The 22,984-nt window shown below is 32.5% G+C and overlaps 1 protein-coding gene across 1 annotated transcript; it reads right to left on the minus strand.

Annotated features, from left to right (window-relative positions):
- Positions 1–12,589: 12,589 nt before the first annotated feature.
- On the minus strand, positions 12,590–14,082 carry LOC135845131 (procathepsin L-like). The gene is made up of 6 exons (XM_065363595.1): positions 13,978–14,082; positions 13,748–13,900; positions 13,450–13,671; positions 13,139–13,348; positions 12,894–13,056; positions 12,590–12,798 (listed from the first exon to the last, which is right to left on the minus strand). Exons 1-6 carry the CDS (start codon positions 14,080–14,082, stop codon positions 12,590–12,592), a joined length of 1,062 nt encoding a protein of 353 aa, XP_065219667.1.
- Between the last annotated feature and the right edge of the window lie 8,902 nt (positions 14,083–22,984).

Consider the following 22,984-nt stretch of genomic DNA (forward strand, 5'->3'; position numbering starts at 1 on the left):
ATAAAAAGTAGCATCGCTTTGTTCGTGAAAAAAATCGTCCTCTAAGGATATGCATTAATATACCCTCCTCACCCCAGAGAACTGACTTCTTGAAATTATTTTTGTTTTTTGTTCACGTTGATTTATATGACATTATTTTTTACATCAAGGAATGTGTTGCGGGTACCTATATTTTTGAGGAGCCATTTTTCATTCATTATTATTGGGGGGGGGGCGAGGGAAAGAAGCGGGGAGAGGAATTAAATTATTACCTACAACAAAATGTACAGGACCAACCCAAACGTGAGTTTAAAGAAATCGTTTGGTATTCCTTGAGTGGGAAGTGCTTGAAATTTGAAACAAAAACCTTCGCTCCACTTTTTTTTGTTGAACTGTAGGTGTTCTTGAAAAATTAATTGTTTGTGGTAGAAACATTATTAAATCACCAAATTCATATCGATTTTTGAGAAAAATTATTAAGGGTCACACAAAACAAAATAAAATTGTGAAGAATAAATCTTTACATTAAAGAATGATTAATTTTTTCCAGGAGGTTTTGTTTTTGAAATATTTTAAGTATAAGTTGATTTTTTTTTTTTTTTGGTTTTACGTAAACCAAAGTATAGATAGTGATAAAAATTTCTTTTAATTTTTCCATTTTAAAAAGTCAGTCATGTCAAGTATCGGGAAAATCCTTGTTAAAATTGCTTTATATTTCTGATCATATCAAACGGTGAAAAAAGGAAGGGGGGGGGTAGTCGTGGAAAATTTTGGAAACGCTCCTCGTAGACTTGAAGGGATCATCACTTCCCCGTGTTGACATATTGGACTTCATCTCTTCAAATAGACCCAAATTCAATTACTATTCCAGTTCCCAAACAACCCTTCTGAAATCCAAAAATTCATAACCGTAACCTAATAAATCAAATCTAAACCACTTTCTTCACGAGTGCAATAATCCTGCAATTATAAACACCCCCTCCCCCCAAGTTCAGATGTGAAAAAAAAGTTTAAAGAGATTCATCACATTAGGTGGTCTTTTTTCAGCCTTACCTACCTTAAGTATTTTAATTTCGATTTTTTTTTTTTTAGAACTACAATATAGATTATTATTTTCTGTTGGAATATCAGAAAATGGCTTGGGTAATTTATTGACAAATTGACATTTTAAGCAAATGTTCATCGTCTCCAATTTTTTCCAGATTTTTGAACATTTTCAATATTTTTTTTGCTTTTCTGTTTTTTGTTATCATTTGAAAGATACGATCGTTTGAAATTGTTTTAAATTTTCAAACCCATCCAAGATGAATCAAAAATTTTCTTTTGAATTTCTCCTAGAAAATTGGCTTTCAAGCTGAACAAAACAGGATTTTTTTTACAAAATCTTTAGCATCTTTGAAAGTTGAAATTTGATGATTTTTTTGAGTGAATTCTGATGTAACTTTTCAAGATGAGTGAAAAAGGCTATTTTGACTAATCACCCCTAAGTTTGAAATTGAAGTAGCCAGAAGTAAAAAATAATTGAAATTTTATAAGAAATGTACCGCTTGAATTTGCTCAAAGCACCTTCAATTTTGGAAAACTATTATTTTGAAACGGAATATTTCTGGTTCGCCTTAGAAAGTTGTGCTAAAATGTTGATCAGAATTTTAAAATTCAGATATCTTATGGGTTCTTGAAATTTTTTGTTTTAAAATTTCGACATTATTTAGGTAGGTACCTACATACTTAAAGTTGAATCTTGATAAAAAGAACAACGAATTTTGGTGATGAATGGCCATTGTACAAAAGTTCAATCCACACCTCAAACAATTTTTTTTTTTGGAGTTGTGCTGAAACTTTTTTGGGGAGAGGGGGAGGGGGTTGGAAGGTCACGTGAAACCAATAGTTTTGCTGAGTTTTGTCCCGAAATGTTTCAAAAAAGTGATTTGAAATCCATTTTATTTCAAGTCCATAATGACCTTCGGGTTTGATTTTCAATTTTTTCTCCCCATCCTAAAATTCTTAATAAAAATAATATTTTTATTTTAAATGAATATAGGTATACCTACTTGAAGTCAACTTTTTGGAGGAAAACCGAAAAATACATTTTTAATTTGATATAAGAATTCTGGAAAGGTGGCCGACGTAAAAAAAATGCTCACAATAGCTCTTTAGGGAGTAATGAGTAATGACTTGAAAAAAAAAAAAAAAAAAAACAGAAACAAAAACATGAAAAAAAATTCTCAAATTATTTGAAAACATGTCATTATACATAAAAAATCATATGGTCCTCATGATGAATCAATTTTTACCATTTAAGAAAAAATTTAAATTTTAAACTTTTTGAAATTTTTGCTTTGATTAGATCTTCTAAGGGAAATCTATTGCTGAAAGTCTCAATAAAAAAATATTCTAAACAGAAATTTTTGATCCATGAGCTTCTTTATGTCTTTTCATCCTTTCTTTTTACCCTTCCCTTCCCTTCCCTTCCTTTCCCTTCCCTCAAAGCATATCAATATTCATCAATCATCATGAACATTTAAAAAAAAATTTTGAGCACCTTCATATAAATTTGTTAACGGATTTTTAAAATTTCAAACTTTCAGACAGATTGAAAACCATATTGCAGTTACTGTCCTCTTTTATGCTCCTTTTAAATTAGGAAAAAAACAAATAATAATCGAGTTTATCAAATTTATACGATCACATTGTGTTTGTTTTTGTTGTACTTTTTTTTAAAAAATAATGTATTACCTAAATTATTAATGTAGATTGTAGGTAGAGGTACCTTATTGTGCTTAAATATTACAAATATACGTTATCTCTACATTTTTAAAAAATATATATTTAATAAAGTATGAGAAGTTTCTGGCATGTACGATATTATAAGAGCGTTTTCAAAATACCTACTTTTTTGAAAGTCTCATAAATACTGATGTACGTATAAAAAAAAACTATTTATTTTTTGATTAATGTACCTATGTATCAATATTTTTCTCCATAGAAAAATTGTCTGTTTTTTTTTTTTTTTTTTTTGAAACTGTGCATTGCCACTTTAGTTACCTTGAAGAAAGTAATGGCGAGTTTTATTCATTCCCTCCTCCTCATTTCGCTCATTTGTCTCGAATTTCGTCCACTGGTCCACAATGAGAATAACAAGGAAACGCTCTTAAGATATGGTACATATTGGACACCTCTTATACCAATATATATTTTTCCAATAACGTTAAAGCATTTATACCTATATTTTAAGATTATTTAATTTCTATTTGTAAATGGCCATAAATCTTGTATTTATCGTAAAACTATAAGCTTGTATAAAGTATTCGCCAAACAATTACCTTCATTATTCGAGTAGTTGTTATGTTCGATGTATTTTTTTCATTTTTTTTTCGTTTTTTCATCCTATTTTCAAATTACGTACCTACCCAAATTAACGATGTCTTTTATAAAGATATTATTCCATTACCCAGAGTCCGGAGGATTTCCAAGTTTTTTAAATAGAAAAATTCTAGCAGAAAATTTGGATACATTTTTTCGCCTTTTTTGTAGTTTTGTACTTTGATATGGATATTGCGAAAACAAAAAAGTATAATCACGCGATAAGGTGTATCTAACTCGTCTGCGTAGTCAATTTATTTATTTTTATTTTTATTTACTCTGAAATCAACCGGACAACAGGTATTTTTGAGGTACCTTATAAATGTATATTTATTCGTTATTTATTTTGTTCATTTATTTATTGTTTTTTTTTTTTGTAAATTTTGTATTTTATTTTAAAGTATATAGTTTGAAGAGTACATATGACGAATGGAGCTACGATGGTTATTTTCAACAAAGTGATATGCATAAATAAAATTTTTCGACTGAAATGTAGATACGTACTATACATATTATGTTCTTGTTTTATATAAAAATGTATTTTTTTTTGTTCGTATTTTTTTATAAGAAAATGTATTATAATGTAAACAAGTTGATGATTTTTATACGATAACATCCGTATATAACATTGTATCGCGAACCTAAATACATTGATTTCTTAATTCGGTCTTTTTTTTCGTACCTATATAAAAAGAAATTAAACGAAAAAAAAACAACCAATTGTAGGTAATTACCTGCAAGTTAACTTCGAACAGATACACATATGATACTTTTTGAACGTTCTACTGACCTGGTTTAAATGATGGAAAAAACCAACTCGAAAAGGAAGCAATGTAGATTATATTTTTAGATAAGGAGACTATATGCTTTTTGAGCCTGGTTTAGGACTATATCCTGAAGAAAATCATCTCTAATCTATAAAACTCATTTAAAAGGAAAATCACAATTTTTTTTCTCGTATTTAAGAATATGATGCAATTGAAACTGTACATGTACGTACTTTCGCTGTTGACTCCCTCCCCTCCTACCCCCCTCAGCATCAGTGCGTTTTCGTTATTGTGTCAACCAACGAATGACATAATAACGGTAACACACTGTTTTTTTTTTTGAGTCGTCTCTTTAATGCATATTTTATTCATTATACACACGAGAAGTTCGGCGATAAATATGTTATTATTTCATCGGTAGCGTGCACAGTAAACGAATATCAGAGTGTGGCAAATGTGATATAATCAATCTTAATCAGTACCGGTTCTCAATCGCAGGCTACCAATCGAGGGCACTCAATAAGACATATTAATATTCGGAACTCATCTTCGTACCTTTGGCGAATTAATTTTTTGATCGTGTGCAAGATCATCGCAAAGTGTACGATTTTTTTGAGACACTTTGGGCAGTTTCAGAAAGAAAACGTGTTAATTGAAATATAAGCTAGGTATATTGTGATTTTTAATTGGCGAGATTTGTAGGGTGTTGATGTGTGACGTTACAAAAAACGGTATATCATGAATTTGAAAAAAAAAAAAAAAATAGAATTTGATCACTTTCTCACTTTGGGAATAAAGAATTTACCTTCCTCAACTCCCTCAAAAAATAATGTTGATCTCTAAAAACCAAATCAAATGAAATGCTCAAAGAAACAAAAGACCAAGTTGATAGAAATTTTCTATGAAATTTTATCACCTAAAAATTTTTCCAATTACTTCCTTGATTTTTTTAGAACCTACTCGTACAACACACAGATTTTTCGACAAAGAAAAAATTATCAATTATCACATCAGGACAAAATTGGAATGAAACTGAATCAGATGTGAGAAGAGCGGGGTCGTCGAGAGCCAATGTGGGCCCGTGGCAAATATAATTTGGTCCCATTTCTAGGGACGAAACTATATGGAGGTTTTTTAAGAAAAGAGAGGGGTTCGACTGAGAATTTGTCGACTGATATAGGGAAAAAATACCAAATTTTCCAATAGATATCGTATTCATAAGACTCATAAAAATTTTGATTTTCTGTTTCAGATTTTTGGGGGTTCAAATGTGATTTTTTTAACAATTCAAAACAAGGGACAAATTGACCTAAGCGAAGCAAGTGCTAAAGTTTCTGAAAATTTGATTTCGAGAGGCTTAAAAACGATGTATTTTTTAAGAAGTTGTGTTTGAAAAAAAAGGACAGGCTCGAGCTAAGCGAAGGCGAAAACTTTTGAAAATTTGTACTTATTTTGAGAGATCTAAAAACGATGTTTTTTTATGCAAGGAGCTTATTTTTTAGCTTTTGAAATTTTAGAATTTTAAAGTCTATTTTTCTTATGTTACTTTTGAAAAAGAAAAGAAAACAGGCCGAAGTAGGGTGAAAGCTCTTGAAAATTTGTATTACGAGAGGCATAAAAACAATAGGTACTTTTTATTCGAGACGATTATTTTTTCAATTTAAAGCTTTAAAAGTTGAATGATCCCAAGATTTTTTTTTTAGAAATTTCAATTTCCAACAAGAAAAGAAAACAAGCTCGAGTGAAGCGAGGGGAAAATTTTTCAAAAATTTGTGTTTTGAGAAGTAAAAAAACAGGGTTTTCTTTCAACACAGGTCCTTCTTTTTCCCAGCCCTCCAGAAAGAGCGAGTCCAGAGCAAAATGTCATGTCTCCCCTCCTTTCGACAGCCCTGAGGAAGGGAAGAGAGAGGAGGAAGGGAAGGAGGAGGGCATCGATTTCTAAAATAATTCGTACCTATTAAAGTTTTAAAATTCAGAAAAAATTTAATAAAAAACTAAAATTTTGAAACGTCTTTGGGAATCAACAAAATTTTAATGTTTTTTAATTTCGAAAAGATTTCCATTTTACATGAAGTAAAATTTTTTCAGAAAGAAAAAAATGGAAAAATTTCTAAAAATTTTGGTGAAATTTAATATTGGAATTTGAGAGGAGAATTCGTGTACCTACTTAGTTCATTTTAATGTAAAAATCGAAAAATCGTTTATCAAAATCAAATTATAAAAGTGCTTGAAAATTTGAATTTATTTTATGTATTTTCAATACAACTTCAGAAAGACTTCAAAAGAAAATTATTTTCACTGTCGGGAAATTCTGATGCTACATAGAAATAGTAAACGTTTTTAAAATTCAGCTGAAATTTCAAAATTCCAAAATGAAATTTTTTCGAAATCAAAAATCCAGTGAGTTTGGTCCTCTTTTATTCCAATTTTTTCATGATTTTCTTATTGACCTGTCCAAGTTGTCAAAAAAACAAAAACTGAATAATGCTGTGTTTTGGTGACGTTAAATTTTTTCTTTGTGGGTTCAAAAGCAATTGAGAAAAAAAGAATTTGAAAAGTTTTTTGTCAATTTAGCTTTTTGTTTTCATCTGCAGCATCCTTACATTTGCCTTCAAAAATCAAAGTAGCTGCTCGTTTTAAGGAATCCTCAAAGCAAGTAATTGCTAAAATTTATTTAAAAAAAAAAAAAAAAAAAAAAAAAAATAGGTGTCACAATCCATTGTAAGTTTTGAGCTCAACTTCTCGTGAAAATTGTTCAGATTTAATTTATACAGGCTTAGAAAAATCGAATCAAAACTCCTTACCATATCCGAAACGCTTTATATATTAGGAAGAGAAAGAGAGACGAGAGTTTAAAAATTTTGAAACCGTTTTGCGAAGCTGATTTTCCATTATCTTAAAGGAGAACCAACCAGAACCCATCTGTGAGAACCTATAAGACAGCTTCGAAGACAGTTTGGCTCCTAATCAAAAAATTGAGAGTCTTAAGACATGGGATTGTATCAAAATATTCCCAAAATTGCATAAAAGTACAAAATAAACCAAATTAAAGTAATCAATTGTTTTCAAAGTGGACGAAATAATGAAAAGTTTCTGTTGGAGTAGCTACAACTGTAAAATCATTTACTAAGGTTATTCTAAGGCTAATTTCTGATACGAATTTAAAAGAAAAAATGCATTTTTCGTTCAATTTAATCCCCCAAAAATGCATTTCTCCCTCCTTTTTGTTGGTAGAAGGCTTCAAAATAGAAGAATCTCAAATATGTAGATTTTTTTATAAATGTTTGAAAAATTCCAGCCCTAAAAATACATTTTGTCTCATTCATGTCGAAAGAGATTCTTCAGAAAATGAGATGATAGTTGGAATACGAATAGAATAGAAGGTCCCCAAAGTTTCAGTTGCCCAATTACATTTTTTGGTATTTCAAGATGCAATACGTTTGACAGATTGTATAAAAAATTTGAATTTTCAAAAGTAATCGTCTTTTTTTTCTGTCAATATCAAAATAGGGTCTCTTTTTAAAAATCTGGACCATGAAACCATGGTCGATAATTCGGTTTTTGGAAATTCTTCAAAATTTGGACCAGAAATAGAAACCATGGTTAATGATACGGTTTTTGAAAATTCAGAAAACCTTTCGCCTCCAATTACTTAATACATTAGGCACTTTCGACAAAAGTTCAGAAAATTTCCTCCGAATAAGTTACACTGCATGGGCAAAATTTCATTTAGATCGAAAGTAAGTTAACACTTCTGACAATACCCTTCTAAAAGAGATCTTTCGTTAATTTCGATAAGTAGCTCTCATTCTCTGCATCTTGCAAATTTGAATGCCTAATTGTAGTAATTGTCATATTTTAATAATGTCCACATTGTCCTTACGAATTCAATTTTCGGAAAATTAGGCCAATTGATCAATTTTATCATAATTTTTGTCTTACTTTGTAAAAGAAAAAAAAACACACTCAATTCGATTGTTATAGAGAGAGGCATACTACTTACTTATACTACTCACACTTGATAAAAAAAAAAAATATAAATAACATTGTAAGTAAATACGAAAACCGGTTAACACGAATTTATGTAAAAACTAAACCGGTAATTTAAATTTATTACATTTGATATTGCGAAATGAAGAGAAGAACGCATCCAGCACCATACCACACACCAGTTGCGTACGTTATCTCTCGACGATTCTCTCGTGTCGATAGATTTTAAAGTCGACTCACTGAGTAGGTATCCGAAACTCAAGTTGCAATCCAATAAAAATAGTTAAGACGGATATATCTAAAAATGATAAAAGCTGCTCGGTTTAATTTTTTTTCCCAAATAGTAGACGCTTAATTAGGACAAAAAAATACCGGTAAAACTGCGCATTACATACTTGCCACCAACGAAATTAGGATGTATCGAAGGTGCGTCCTAAATCATGAATTGTTTGAGTTATCGGTGACCTCGAAAATACGAGTAAAACAACTCACTCTTATTGCTACGTGTTTCACGTGATTCCTCTGCATCAAGAGCAACCTCATGTGTGTGAGAACATGTGACTTTAGTAAAGCACTTTTTTTTATTTTCTTTTTTTTTCGACGAGGGAAACTAGGAAGCTGCAGCTGGATGACTCGAGTGGTGAAAAATTCATCGATGAGTAATTTCTTTTGTGCATCTATAATCCGAATTAATAGAGGTCGTGATCGGCCGCCAACATGTTGAGAAATTGTTGCTAGACGATAAACATGATTTTGTTGTGGTTTTTAAATATCTTACCCGAGGTGGTGCATTAGCGGAGTGTTTTGCCGGTCAGTCGAATACCTAATTTACAAGTTTGTTTTCCATAAGGAACATCTGCCTGGTGCGAATGTGGTACAAGGTCAACTTCCACTTAACTCGAATGTTCGATTCACTTGTGCTAGTCGATCTGGCTGGAGCTTTATCGACCTAGAAAGTTTAGCAACATCGGAAGTAAGTAATTATCTGTAGTTGAAATTTGATATAATTTTGGTATGAAATCTTAAGGTCGGTACTAGGTATTTGATGATTAGATCAGTTTTTGAAAATAATATGCGTAAGTATGTATTTTTATAAGCTGAATTGAAAAATTTAGTCACAAAGAATTTTCCTTCGGTTTTCATTTTTGGCTCAATAATTTTTTTTGCTGATAATCCTTCAAAATGATTGGCGTTTTTTTTTTTTTTTGTGCAGAAGGTGATCATCTCTTTTTAAGGCTTACAGAGCCGTTATGTACCTTTTTTTAAAAAACTCCCTCCCTCCCCCTCTTTCACTCCATCGCTTCAAAATGATTGGTGTTTTGTTTGCAAAAGTGCACAAGATGAGCTATTTTTGAGGCCTACAGAGTCGTCAAGTACTTTTTAAAAGACCCCGCCTCCTCCTCCTTCCTACCCTTATGATCACGTGACCTGAACCCATTTGAAAAAATATGAGGAAAAATGAATAAAAATGAAGTAGAGCAATAGATAATTAATGCGAGATTTTTTTCACTTTAATCTACCTACCTTTCAAGAAATAAGTAGGCAACTTATTCAACTTGCATCAGTCGTGGACTTGTTTGTATAACTGGTTCCTGCGAATGCCAAGGTATGTGATTTTATTACCATCTGGATAACGCTTTCACCTGCATCGTTTTCTAGCTTCGACGAACCTGTTCTCGCTTCTCGATGATTAATGTCGTTTGGTTTTCGCATAAATTGATGGTATTTACTCGTTGACCATTTTTAGTGAGGAAATCGAAAGGATGTCGCGTTGCTTGTTTTTTGAGGTTATTTTTAAAAAATTTTAGGTATGTTTATTTGAAAAGACGACACATCAGATAACTTTTCACACTTGTACTTGAGGTGACCTAAGATCTCTGAAAAATCAATTTGAAGACTGATCAGTTCTTAATCCTTTTTTTTTTTTTTTGATTTCCACTTCCTACAACTTGATAAAATGATTATTTGAAGTGTTCTGTTCTGATTTCAGCAACGATTGCATTTTTAGAACAAGTATGGCCCAAAATTCACTTCTCTAATATTTCAGCAACCCCAGTTGATTTGTTAGAGACCGAAATTTTGAAAAGTAGATATTTTATGAATTAGGAAGATTATTTTCCTGAAAAAATCGATGAAAATTTGTTCCTAATTTGAATATGCATGCAAAAATGCATCACCAACAAAAATTTCAATTTCTGAAGTACATTTTTCGATATTATAGAGATTGGAGAAAAATCAAAATTCTACCAAATTAATCTAGAAAACTTAAATTTGGTATGTATCCTATTTTCGATCCCTCAAATCGATTGGAAACGACTTCGAAACGTTTTATGCTGTTTTGAAGACTCCAACAGATTTTTAATTTTGATATTCTCACAAAATTTTACTCGCTGAAGTTGGAAAGCTAATACGTAAGTACCCTATTTTCTAAATTCTGAGTCAATTCGAGGCAGTTTCTAGCCGTTCTAGAGCCTGCCCGTAGCAATATTTTGAAATTTCCGGATTTCAAAAAAATTCTATAAAAACTATACAAATAAACTTTAGTTTTTATGAACGCATTGAACTCGATTGGTGGAATTTCCAAAATATAGCTGGAGGATCCAGAACGGTTCGAAACTACCTTCAATCGTCTCAGCATGCTTAAATTAGGGTGTAAAGTAAATGTTAGCTTTCCAACTTGATTATGTGAAATTTTGCGGAAATTTCGACTTTCAACCATCTGCTGGAGGCTTCAGAACTGCTCAAAATGGCTCGAAACCGTTCTCAAACAATTCGGATTGTCAAAAATTGTATACATATCTCTCTTAAGCTTTTTTGTTGAATTTTTGGTAACATTTTGATTTTTTCGTATTTTTGGCTCGAATTTAATTTTTAAAAATTCGCCAAAAATCGAAAAATTTCCACCCTCTTGAAAATAAGTTGTTTTTTCCATGAGAAACACGAATTCTTGATTTTTTAAAAATTAGGCAGTCTAGAAAAGAAAAATCAATCTCGTTAGCTAAAATTTTCAAATTACCTAAAAGAATCGTTTTTGAACATTTTTTGTTTGTTTTCAACTCTCCCTTCCAAAGTTTGTTCAAACCGTAACGGAGGGAGGGGGCAAAAAGTTGTGAAAATCTTTCAAAAAAGTTGGTGAAAATTTCAGTCTCATCCTCCCCTCCTTCCCCCACGACACACCACTTCGTCACTCCTCTGGTCATATAGAGCACTTACCTAGACCTATCTATCAGTTGTGGAAATATTAATTGATGAAAAATTAAAATACGTAGGTACATACATATTGTAAGTCTAACCACCCTCCCCCCCCTCCCACAAAAAATCTTCTTTATACATGCATTTGAAAAAAAAAACAACATTATAGTATGTACTATGTAGGTATTACACAATGAAAACGAATGTAATTAAATATCAACATGAAAGCATGAATGAGAATAAGTTAGATTATGTAGAAGTAGGCTATACCTACTTATCACAAATCAACAATTTCAAGAATAAAATAGTAGGTACTTAAATTAAATAAGTCAGATTCCTACATCTATTTGCAGGGTGTATCGCAAAAAAAAAATGTCAATGGATTTTTACCAAAATGTGTGAAAATGTTTATTTTGAGTTGAAAGGTACTTCGAAAAATTCTTACTGTTAGCTCCAGAGGTGCCCCTGAAGGGAAGATACGAGTACATATTTAAAGAAGGGGGATCGATTTTTCGAGAAAAAAAATCCTGTTTTTACTCCAACTCCTATACTTGACTTGTGTTGAGAAAAAAGGCCCAAGACCACTTTTAAGGTCCTACTGAGTAGTTGAAAATTTGCACATCGCTTGTTTTCGGATAAATTCGTGTTTGAAAAATTTTTCTTCTCGAATTTCGCATTAATTATTCCGAAACATCGAAAAATGTCATTCTTAAAACTAGGAAAATATTTTGGAACGTAGTGGTGCCAAATTTTTGGCATTGCTACCAATTTCAAAAAATTCAGAAAAATAGGTAGGTCGAGTACCTACTTATCCAAAAATTAATCAAATTTTTTCAGCTTTTCGAAATTAGCAATAATCATGACCAAGAAATTGGCACCACTGCGCCCCAAAATATTTCTCTAGTTGCAGAAGTACCATCCTTCGACATTTTGGCATAATTGATGCGAAATATTTGCTCAGAAAAAATTTTCAAAACACAAAGTTACCCAGAAATAAACCTAAAAGTGGTCTTGTATTCTGATGGCAGTGGCCTAAGTCGACTCAGAATCTCAAATACTATACTTTGAAAATGGGTCGTATTTTTTCTAAAACAGACTGAATAAGAGCTAGAGCAAAAAAGCCACGATTTTCCCCAAAATTCCCACCCACATCTCCCTTCCAGTGACACCTGAAGAGCTGAATTTTTTCTGAGTAACTTTCAACTCAAAATAAAGGTCACCGTAGAATTTGGTCACAATCTACCCACATTTTTTTCGCTATCCATTCTAAAAATAGAGGATAGATAGGTACCTATATTTCAAACTATTGGATATAAATTTCCAAGTGCAATGCCGCATTCGTTTGTATTACGTTGTATTCTTGCATACCCTTCCTCTCCCCATCCATTGGTCCATTGATTCTTAACCAACCAATAATCCATTCCATTTTCCGAACCATATCCAACTATTACCATTGCATGATTCATATCGGGTGGCGTTTTTTTGCATAAAGTGCTTGAAAAAATACCTTACACATTTCAAGGCAACATAGCATATAAAATTATCAAAATACAGCTCAATAATTACCTAGTAGATTGATCTAAGTAGGTACACACTACACACCTGTACTGTAGAATTGAAAATCGTCCTCAACATCAAAATCACAAGTAACTGGTCCAATTAAGCCGACAACTTCTTTGATTAATTTCTCATCTTCTGCCACTGTTATTTTGTAATCCTTGATGACAGCTTTTTTTTCAACTGGTTTGTACTGGCATTTGCCTTCCTAAAAATGTTGGTTTTTGAGTGAATAAATGAGTGGTAGGAAACTCGGCCGACTCCTAGCTTTGTGATTTCCCTCCTGCTACCTTTGCTGAATACATGTAAGATTGATCAGCTTCTATTCCTCCATTTTCGATCACATACTGCAATACACTGGCTGGACAACCTCCATCTATACAATTGTTGGTTCCATATTTTTGGGTACTGCTTAGGCAGTCTAAAACTTGTTGGGCACTAAGTGACACGAGTTTTTTATCCGGACCGTGTAAAAAATAGTGAGATTCGATGACGCCAATCTGGAAATTCGAAAACGATTACGATACGATAAATCGTGGCAATTTCCTGACACGAGAAATTATATTTTATTTTTTCAATAAACTTATTTTTTCCAACTTACCGCCGCAAAATCCCAACAACTGCCACATTTTTTACCTTGGTATTTCACATCGGTTACTGCTCCTTCCGTGACCCAGTTTTTACTTTGTGGGGCTTTGCCTAGGTTGGGAGGTAAGGCTTTAATTATACGTGCTTCGTAGTTGGGAAACTTGTTATGACAATAAGAGAAGTCTTTATGTACTTTTTTATGAGGTGTTTGTGTTTGCTTGAACTCTTCGGCGGTCTGGAAAGAAAACCTCGATCGTTATTTTTTTCAGCAAAACAGGGAGGATCTTTGGTTAAACGTAGATGTAGCCTACCATATCACCAAATAGATTCATCGCCATGTCAAATTTCACTTGGCCGTTTTTAAATTTTTCATTGTGCTGGGAAATTTTATTCGAATTTTCTAAGAAAACGGCCATTTTTTGGGTCTCTAGCTCTGTGGTTTCGTACTGTTTGTCAAACTGTGTCTATAAGATAAATATTATTAAATTTGAAAACTGTCTTGAAACTACGTTTTCAATCTGTGATTAAATCAAACACTCACTTTGTAATCCGTCCATTTCTGAACATCCAGTTCGTTGAATTCGGCAGCACTTATAAATTTACAAAGAGTCGTTAGTATGCTTAAAAATAAAATTGAAATTGCCATAGTTTGTTTCGGAGTGAACTTTTTCCTCTAAATTTTTCAAATAGTTACTAACTGTTCATAACATAATGATCACTCACGTTTTTATAAATTTTGGTTCCATTAAAATAATGCAAATACCCATTTAGTAAAATGTGTAAGTACTATGAATCAAATAATAGGTAAATTAATCGCTTTTTTAATTTTAGAATGAATTCTATTTAAAGCAAATGAGCATTAAAAATACCTACATTGATCCGAAATCATTAAAAGTGTGCGCTTTATTTGCACTCTATAAATAATTTAGGTACCTAGCCTGTAATTTTTCTGTTATACTTCAGCTGATCAAACATGGAGAATAATTTTCGAACGAATACCTGTGTGTAAAGTCAACCACATGATTTCAGTACTTATTGTTTACCTACCTATAAGTACTGCTCTTACATTTACTTACCACCCACCTTTACAAAAATCGATATGCAACTCTAAATTTTCATATTTTTTAAATTTTTGTTTTTAATTGAGAGGCTAAAGAAACATTTGAAAGACCGTTTTCATCTAATAAACGACCAGTCACACGATACATTTTTCGTAAGAACTTTCAAAAAAATTATTTTTTTACTCACCACTCACCAATTTTGAAGAATAATTAGATAATATTCAAAATTCCTTGAAATTTGTCACCAAATTTTTTCATTTGAATGCTCACTTGAATTTTTTTTTCAGTTTCATTGCATTTGAAAAACTAAACTTCTTTGTCTGTGCCCTTTATAGTGAGTTTCTAATTTAAAAGAACACTCACGCATTATGCGTGAGAAGACCGACGTTTCTTCAAATAAGTAAAAATCGTTTACGAACGAATAGATTTATGTACATTTTTTGAAACATTTGAAGAGTGATATTCCAAAACTCGCTTTGTCCATTTTTATCAAAGTTGGGTTTTCAGCGGTACCTGGTAGATGAAGTATTAACTCACATTCCTACATCATCAACCTACCAAAACGAGGTGTTAAACTCACCTAAATAGCCAATTCACTAAAAATTAAAAAAAAAATAATGTTCCAAAACGCGCTTTGTCCATTTTTATTGAAATTTTTATCAGCAGTATTTAGTGGATGAAATGTATACCTACACTCCTACATCATAAATCCACCCAAATAAAGTGCTAAATTCGCCTAAAAAGCCAATTCACCCGTTTAAAGGGAAACTGTTTTACCTCTCTCCTGAAAAGTTGTGAAAATGGACAAAGCGAGTTTTGGAATATCACTCTTCATTTGTATATCAATTTGATTTGTTTACAATCGAATCGAATCATTTACGAATGATTGGTTATTAAATATGTGAATTGATTGATTTCTTGGCGAATCATTCGCAAACGTATCAATTAATTCACGATTGGTTCGGTTTTTGTGAAACTATTGTCTTACATTAGATGATCTGTTTTCAAGCGAAGTGAATCGAGTCGAATCGAATTATTCACAACTGATTTGCGATTAAACAACAAACTGATTGATTTCTAGGTGAATCATTCGCGAACGAATTGATTCGGATAAGTGACTCGTTCGTGAACGAATCGATTCATTTACCTAATTTTTGGTGAATCATTCACAAACGAATTGAATAATTTTTGGTGAATCATTCACGAAAGAATTGAATAATTTTTAGTGAATCATTCGCGAACGAATCGATTCATTTACTCAATTTTTGGTGAATAATTCACGAAAGAATTGAATAATTTTTAGTGAATTATTCGCAAACGAATTGAATAATTTTTGGTGGATCATTCGCGAACGAATTGATTCGTATAAGTGACTCGTTCGTGAACAAATCGATTCATTTACTCAATTTTTGGTGAATCATTCACGAACGAATTGAATAATTTTTAGTGAATCATCCGCGAACAAATTGATTCATAAATTGAAGAATTTGTCAATTCGTTCGCGAATGATTCTTTCAAAAAATTAATCAATTCGTTTATGAATGATTATCCCTTAAATGAATTGATACTCTCATGAACAATTTACTGAGAAATGAATCAATTTATACGTAAACAATTTGTTTGAAAACAGATCCAACGATTTGTTAGGAATGGTTGAGGCATTGTGAAATTTCAAGTATCATCGAAATCAGTTCAGCCGTTTTCTAGGTGATGAGTTTTGAAAAATTTTGAAAAAACAATTTGTCACTCGGTAAACTTGGAAGCTTTGAGCTTTTGGAACTTTATGATGATGGCGAAATGTCCGGCTAGTATAGATTAGTTGTGAAATTTGAAATTCAATTAAAATCGGTTCAAAGGTTGCTGAGAAATCAAATTGAAAATATGTTTCGGGGATTTGACGTTGTAAACCACTCCTTACCCCTTTCCAGCAGCAAAAAACTGGATTTTCTAGAATTTTTGAATATTAGAAAATAAAGTGTGGTTTCACATAATTGTAATCTTACAATGGAGAAGTAGGTAAACACCGATTAAGGCAGCTGAAACTTTGGTCAAGTATTGGATAGATTTTTTTTTTCAATTTCATTAAAAATGTGATCTATACACGATTAGAGTGGGTCAGTTTTGAAGTCACTTCCTTTTCTTTTTTCTCGACGTTCCAATGAGCTCAACGTTTTAAAACTACAAACTTGTTTTTTAAGTTTAAAACAAATTTGTAGTGCGAGAAAAAGTACACTTTTATTTCCTCTAAGGGGGAAGAAAAGTTGTCTCTTTTAGAATTTTAGAGCAGTGCACCTACCTAACAGACCGCGTACCTATCCGCTACGGCATGTATAGGGACGTTGCTAGGTAGGGATTCGTTAGCTATGATTATGGCTAACGACGCGATGGCTCTACGTGTCAAAATTCAGTCTACGTACGTCGCTTACAAGTGCATGTACGTAGCTCATAGGGCTACCTATCCGCTAGCTACGGAATAGGGAGTCCGACCTTGTACCTACACCTTTTGGGTAGGTATGGAGTGAGGGTGCTCCTGTCTCTCGGATGCTTTCGTGCCCGGTACCGAGGGGTATAGGACTGGTAGGGTAGCGCTGGGATAATCCCATTCGTTATTAACTATTTTTGTTTGCTTTTTGTTCCTTATTTTTTGCCTTTTTGTTCCTTTGTTTAAACCCATATATTGTCTTGTTTTATTCCTGAAATATATGGGATTTACCAGTGCTTAAAAAGTACTTCCGTTTTTTTTATTTCACCGAAAAGCGAATGGCGAGGCGGTAATTCGCCAGACATTCGCGAAGCTACTTGATAGCTAGGTCTTCCCTTGGGATTGTCTTTAGTCAACCTAAGGGTTGTTTCAAATGCGTGTAAGATGGTATTTTAGGGCATGTCTAAGGACAGTCAACTCAATTTATTTTTTCTTGCACGTCAAATTAATGTACCTATACATATATATCCTCTAACCCTATCCTATACAGCTCGCATCCTTGCATGAATTATAAAAATGCAAAAAAAGAAATAATGCATGACTTTGAACCTTTAATAATAAATTGAACACTGTACATATACCATAATACAAATGGAGTTTTCAATGAATATCTGCGCCTGAGTCTCCATATTTGCGATGGAATAATTTCAAATAATTGGATAATAACTTGCAAGTGCGATACTACATTCGTTTGTATTACGTCGTATTTTTGCATAACCTTCCTCTCCCCATCCATTGGTCCACTGATTCTTACATAACCAATAATCCATTCCATTTTCCGAACCATAGCCTACTATTAGTAACTCATGATTAATCCATTCCGACGTTTTCTTACAAGCTGTGCTTGTGTATAAATGCCTTCAATTTCAGAACAAAAATGCATAAAATTATTGGAATAGATGATTATGTACTCGTAAAATAAGATGCAGTAGGGTTGTGAATTTAAATCGCTATCTACCTGAGCTATAAAATTGAAAATCATCGAGGACTTGAAAGCTACAAGTGCATGGTCCAATCAGACCAATGATCTCCTTCAGTAAATTTTCGTCTCCGGCCACAGGTGTTTTGAAATCTTTGATAGTGACTACTTTTCTTTCGGGTTTGTACTTGCATGTATCTGCCTAGTAAGAATTCATATTTGCTCAAGTGTCAGAAAATTAAAAAATCGACAAGTATGCTTAATATTTGAAATTTTCTACCTTCGCTGTGTACATGTAGGATTCATCTGCTTCTATTCCTCTATTGTCGATGACATATTGAAGTGCACTCGATACACAACCCCCTGTACAATCATTCGATCCATATTTTTTGTTCCCTATACAGTCCAACATTTGTTGAGGACTAAGTGACACAAGTTTTTTTTCTGGTCCATGCAAAAAATATTGGGATTCTATTACGCCAACCTGTGAATTCATGGAAAAAATTATGCGAGGATAAAATTGGAACACTTTTTTAAGTTTGTTTCTTACTTACAGCGGCAAAATCCCAGCAAGTGCCACACTTCGAGCCCTGATACTTCACACTGGTTACAGCCCCTTCTTTAACCCAGTTTTTTTTCGTTTGGGGCTGTACCAAGATTGGCTGGTAACGCTTTGATCAGATGAGATTCGTAATTCGTAATACGTTTGGCACAATAAGGGTTGTCCTTGGATTTCTGGTACTGAGAAGTGTGTGTTTGTTGAAACTCCTCAGCGGTCTGAAATGAAAACCTGAATTGTAAGTACATATGATTTTCTACCCATTAAAGGATAAAATTTCCTTTTTTGAATGACGATACAATATTATCTGCCTACCATATCACTGAATTGGTTTACTGACATTTTAAATGTCGTTTCGTCATTTTTTAATTTTTCATTGTGCTGAGCTATTTTATTCTCATTTGTTATAAAAACGGTCATTTTTTGTTCTTCTAGTGCCGCAGTTTCGTACTGTTTGCTGAACTGAGTCTGTATGACGAAGAGAATAGGTATCAAATTAAATTAGAAAACGTCTTGTAATTCTGCTAGGTTGGCTACTAAATTATGAAATTTATGGCGTTGAAAAAAATCACTCACTTTATAATCACTCCATTTCTGAACATTCAGTTAGTGGTCAATAAAGTGATACTTGAAAATAAAATAAACATTTTCATGATTTGTGTCAAAGCGAAAATTTTCAAATCTTCACTGATGATACTTCTTATACTGATGCTAACTGATGATAGGTAGGTACTTGTATAATTTCTCTTGTCTATATATAATTTTAGTTCTACGTATGTGTGTTGTCAATGTACAAAATAAATCAGGGTTATCTAAAAATAGGCACCTATATCGCTTTTTCAGTTTTATAATGTGTTTTATCTAAATCTGTTTCAAGCAAATGGATATTAAAAATATCCATAAATGAAACCGAGATGATTTAAAACCACTTTACTTGCCATTGAAAAATAATTTACTCGATAATTTTTCTGTTATTTCAGCTGATTGAACAATTAAACATATAAACAACATGGATGAATTTTGCATCAGAAATAAACGATGCCTCGGTTGACGGTATTACGTAGGTACCTATACTTGGTTCATTTTATATCTAAAGCCATCCGTGTGATTTTACGTAGGTATATGTACTTGGTATATAGATACTTGACACTTAGAGTGCCTATATAGATCTCCTCTCTAGAGGCACCTCTCCGGAGCTAAAAATTTTTAAAGTAACTTTTAACTCAAAATGAAGGTTTCTGCAAAATTAGGTCAAAATCCGCCTATTTTTTTTGGTGACGATCCATCCTAATACAGTATGACTGATAATGTTAGCCCTAATCCTAAAACAAATATCAGCTCTTCCGAACTAAATTTCAACACTTAAGGCTAAGCCCAAAAAGCTAAATTTTTTGGGGTATTTTTGAGGGAAAAAATCGTAATTTGAAAAATCTCCAATTTGAGATACTCCTTCTTCTCGGATCTTGAAAGTAATGGCATTTTATTTTTGAACGCAAAAAATCTCTTGTAGTGTTTGCCTTTGATTTGAACTAGTCCACGATTTTTTGGAAAGAGCATATCTGAAACCTCATAACGACAATTTCAATGAAATTTTTTCGATTATTTGAAGTTGGTAATAATGGCTGAAAATTTGTCATCACTGCGTTCCTTTGTATTTCCCCAGTGGCATTCAGGAATGATATCTCTCAAAATTTTGGAATAATAAAAGCAAAATATTGTTCTCTAAGAAAAAATATTCAAAACACGAATTTGTTCAAAAATAAGTGATTTGCAAATTTTCAGGTGATCTTGAATGCTGACAAGCACAGATCGACGTAGAACCTCTAATGGTACCTTCATTTGGGACTAGGCCATTTTCCACAAAACAGGTTGACAGGAGCAAAAAAACTATACAATTTTTTCGAAACTGTCCCTTCTTTCAGTGCCTAGATCTCTTCTCTAGAGGCACCTTCGGAGCTGAAAAATTTCTGAGTGACTTTCAACTCAAAATGAATCTCTGCTAAATTTGGCCAAAATCCGCCGATTTTTTTTTTTTGGTGTTGATCCATCTTAATAATATGTGTAGCATGAATGATAACAGTTAGTCCTAATCTTGAAACAAATATCAACTATTCCAAACTAAATATCGACACGTTAAGGCTCCTGTAAGACCAAAAAGCTACATTTTTGGGGTATTTTCTAAGTAATATACTCCTACTCTGATCTTAAAAGTGATGACATTTTTGAATTCAGCGAAGTTGAATTACATTTATGAAAGTGACCCCAAAAACGGTAAGATGACAAAATTTTGAAAATGGTGGAGAGACCACCACAGGATGGTATTGGAGTGTAAAGTGTGAAAAGATTGTCTAATCCTCCCAAAAAAAAAACTCTTCAAAAAAGAATTACACCCCGCCCTCTCTCGGATTCCTAATGAACTTACCTACTCCATAACCATAAACAAGAGGTAAAAATTTCAGTAAGAAAATGTTATGATATCATGGTGGAATCCGCCCCTGAGAAAAAATACCTACCACTTCACCAACTTCACCAGATGGTATGAGTCAAATTATGAAACAGCTAATGAGCCAAACATTTGGGGGCTGACAAATCTTCCAGACTCCAGGGCCAGGTTAAATTATTAAACTTATTTGAGGGATCTGCCCGCCCCAAATTTTTATTAGATTAATGTATGAAAAAAATTCATGAAAGAAAAAAAAATTTTTTTCATTTCATTTTGAACCTCAAGAAATGATGAAAACTGAAACTGAAATGCAAAACTGAAACTAAAAACTTGAACTGAAAAAACCAAAACTGAAAACTGAAACTAAAAACTTGGACTGAAAAAAGTAAAACTGAAACTAAAAACTGAAAACTTGAACTGAAAAAAATAAAACTGAAACTAAAAACTGAAAACTTAAACTGAAAAAAATAAAACTGAAACTAAAAACTAAAAACTTGAACTGAAATGAAAAAGTTTTGCCATCACTGATGCGGGTACAGAAAAGCTGCTGTACAGGCACTGCAAATGCTTGGAATGTGATGGTGATTGCATAGAAAAATTGGAAATTTTTTCAAGTTTATCATATTTTTTCCCGAACTGTTTTGATAATTTTTTCAATGTTTCCCAACATAGGGAAACTTACTTATTGAATGACCCTCGTATGTACTGAAAAAAGATGAAAAAGTCAACAACTTCGGCAAAAAGTTTTACACCTCAAGGGGGTTTTGGTCAATTTAAGCGAGATTCGCTCGTCAAAGCAAAGATACGCTATCTGGCGGATTACCTCGGAAACATCGTAAATGGTGAAGACGATTAAACGCCATTGTTTTATATGTAATTTTTCGTGTAAAAAATGTAATTTTTTCGGTTGTTCGGAAGTTCGGGTAAAGTTTTAGGTACATCAAATTAAAGAGAATGAAATCCTCTATCGATTGATGTTAAATTTATATCATTTCGCGTAAAAATAACGATTTTCTGAACATTTCTATTTACGATTTTTTCATTTTACATATGTCAACTTTAAACTATAATTACTCAAAATTTAGAGTGGACACCTAGGTATTTTAGTATCGCAAAATGTTCGTTATTTTATCCTCTTCAAAATGAGTGTTTAGCGAAAGCTCTACGTACAACCGTTCAAAAGTTCTAGAAGTTTAAAGTTGCGAAAACAAGCTGAATGCGGTGAGTATTGAACTTCAAACTAAAATTACTCAAAATTTTGATCGAACACATAGGTATTTTACTATTGCAAAATGTTCGTAATTTTATTTCCTACAAAACGGTTTCTCACCCAAAGCTCTAGCTTTTACCGTTCAAAAGCTCTCGTAGTTTAAAGTTGCGGAAAGTGGTTACTGATCAACACAAGTTACTGATAACAGAAATTAACACAATTTGACCACTTTCCGCAACTTTAAACTACGAGAGCTTTTGAACGGTAAGAGCTAGAGCTTTGGGTGAAAAACCATTTTATAGAGAATAAAATCACGAACATTTTGCAATAATAAAATACCTATGTGTTCGATCAAAATTTCGAGTAATTTTAGTTTGAAGTTCAATACTTACCGCATTCAGCTTGTTTTCGTAACTTTAAACTTCTAGAACTTTTGAACGGTTGTACGTAGAGCTTTCGGTAAACACTCATTTTGAAGAGGATAAAATAACGAACATTTTGCGATACTAAAATACCTAGGTGTCCACTCTAAATTTTGAGTAATTATAGTTTAAAGTTGACATATGTCAAATGAAAAAATCGTAAATAGAAATGTTCAGAAAATCGTTATTTTTACGCGAAATGATATAAATTTAACATCAATCGATAGAGGATTTCATTCTCTTTAATTTGATATACCTAAAACTTTACGCGAACTTCCGAACAACCGAAAAAATTACATTTTTTACACGAAAAATTACATATAAAACAATGGTGTTTTGATCATCTTCACCATTTTCGTTATCAATGTTTACGTTTTTGCTACTTTTCGCGAGCCCTACACTAGCGCCATCTAGAATGCTTTGACGAGCGAATAGCAGTCTAAGTGATGTAC

Source organism: Planococcus citri, chromosome 4, assembly GCF_950023065.1.
Source record: "Planococcus citri chromosome 4, ihPlaCitr1.1, whole genome shotgun sequence".
NCBI classification, from domain to species: domain Eukaryota; kingdom Metazoa; phylum Arthropoda; class Insecta; order Hemiptera; family Pseudococcidae; genus Planococcus; species Planococcus citri.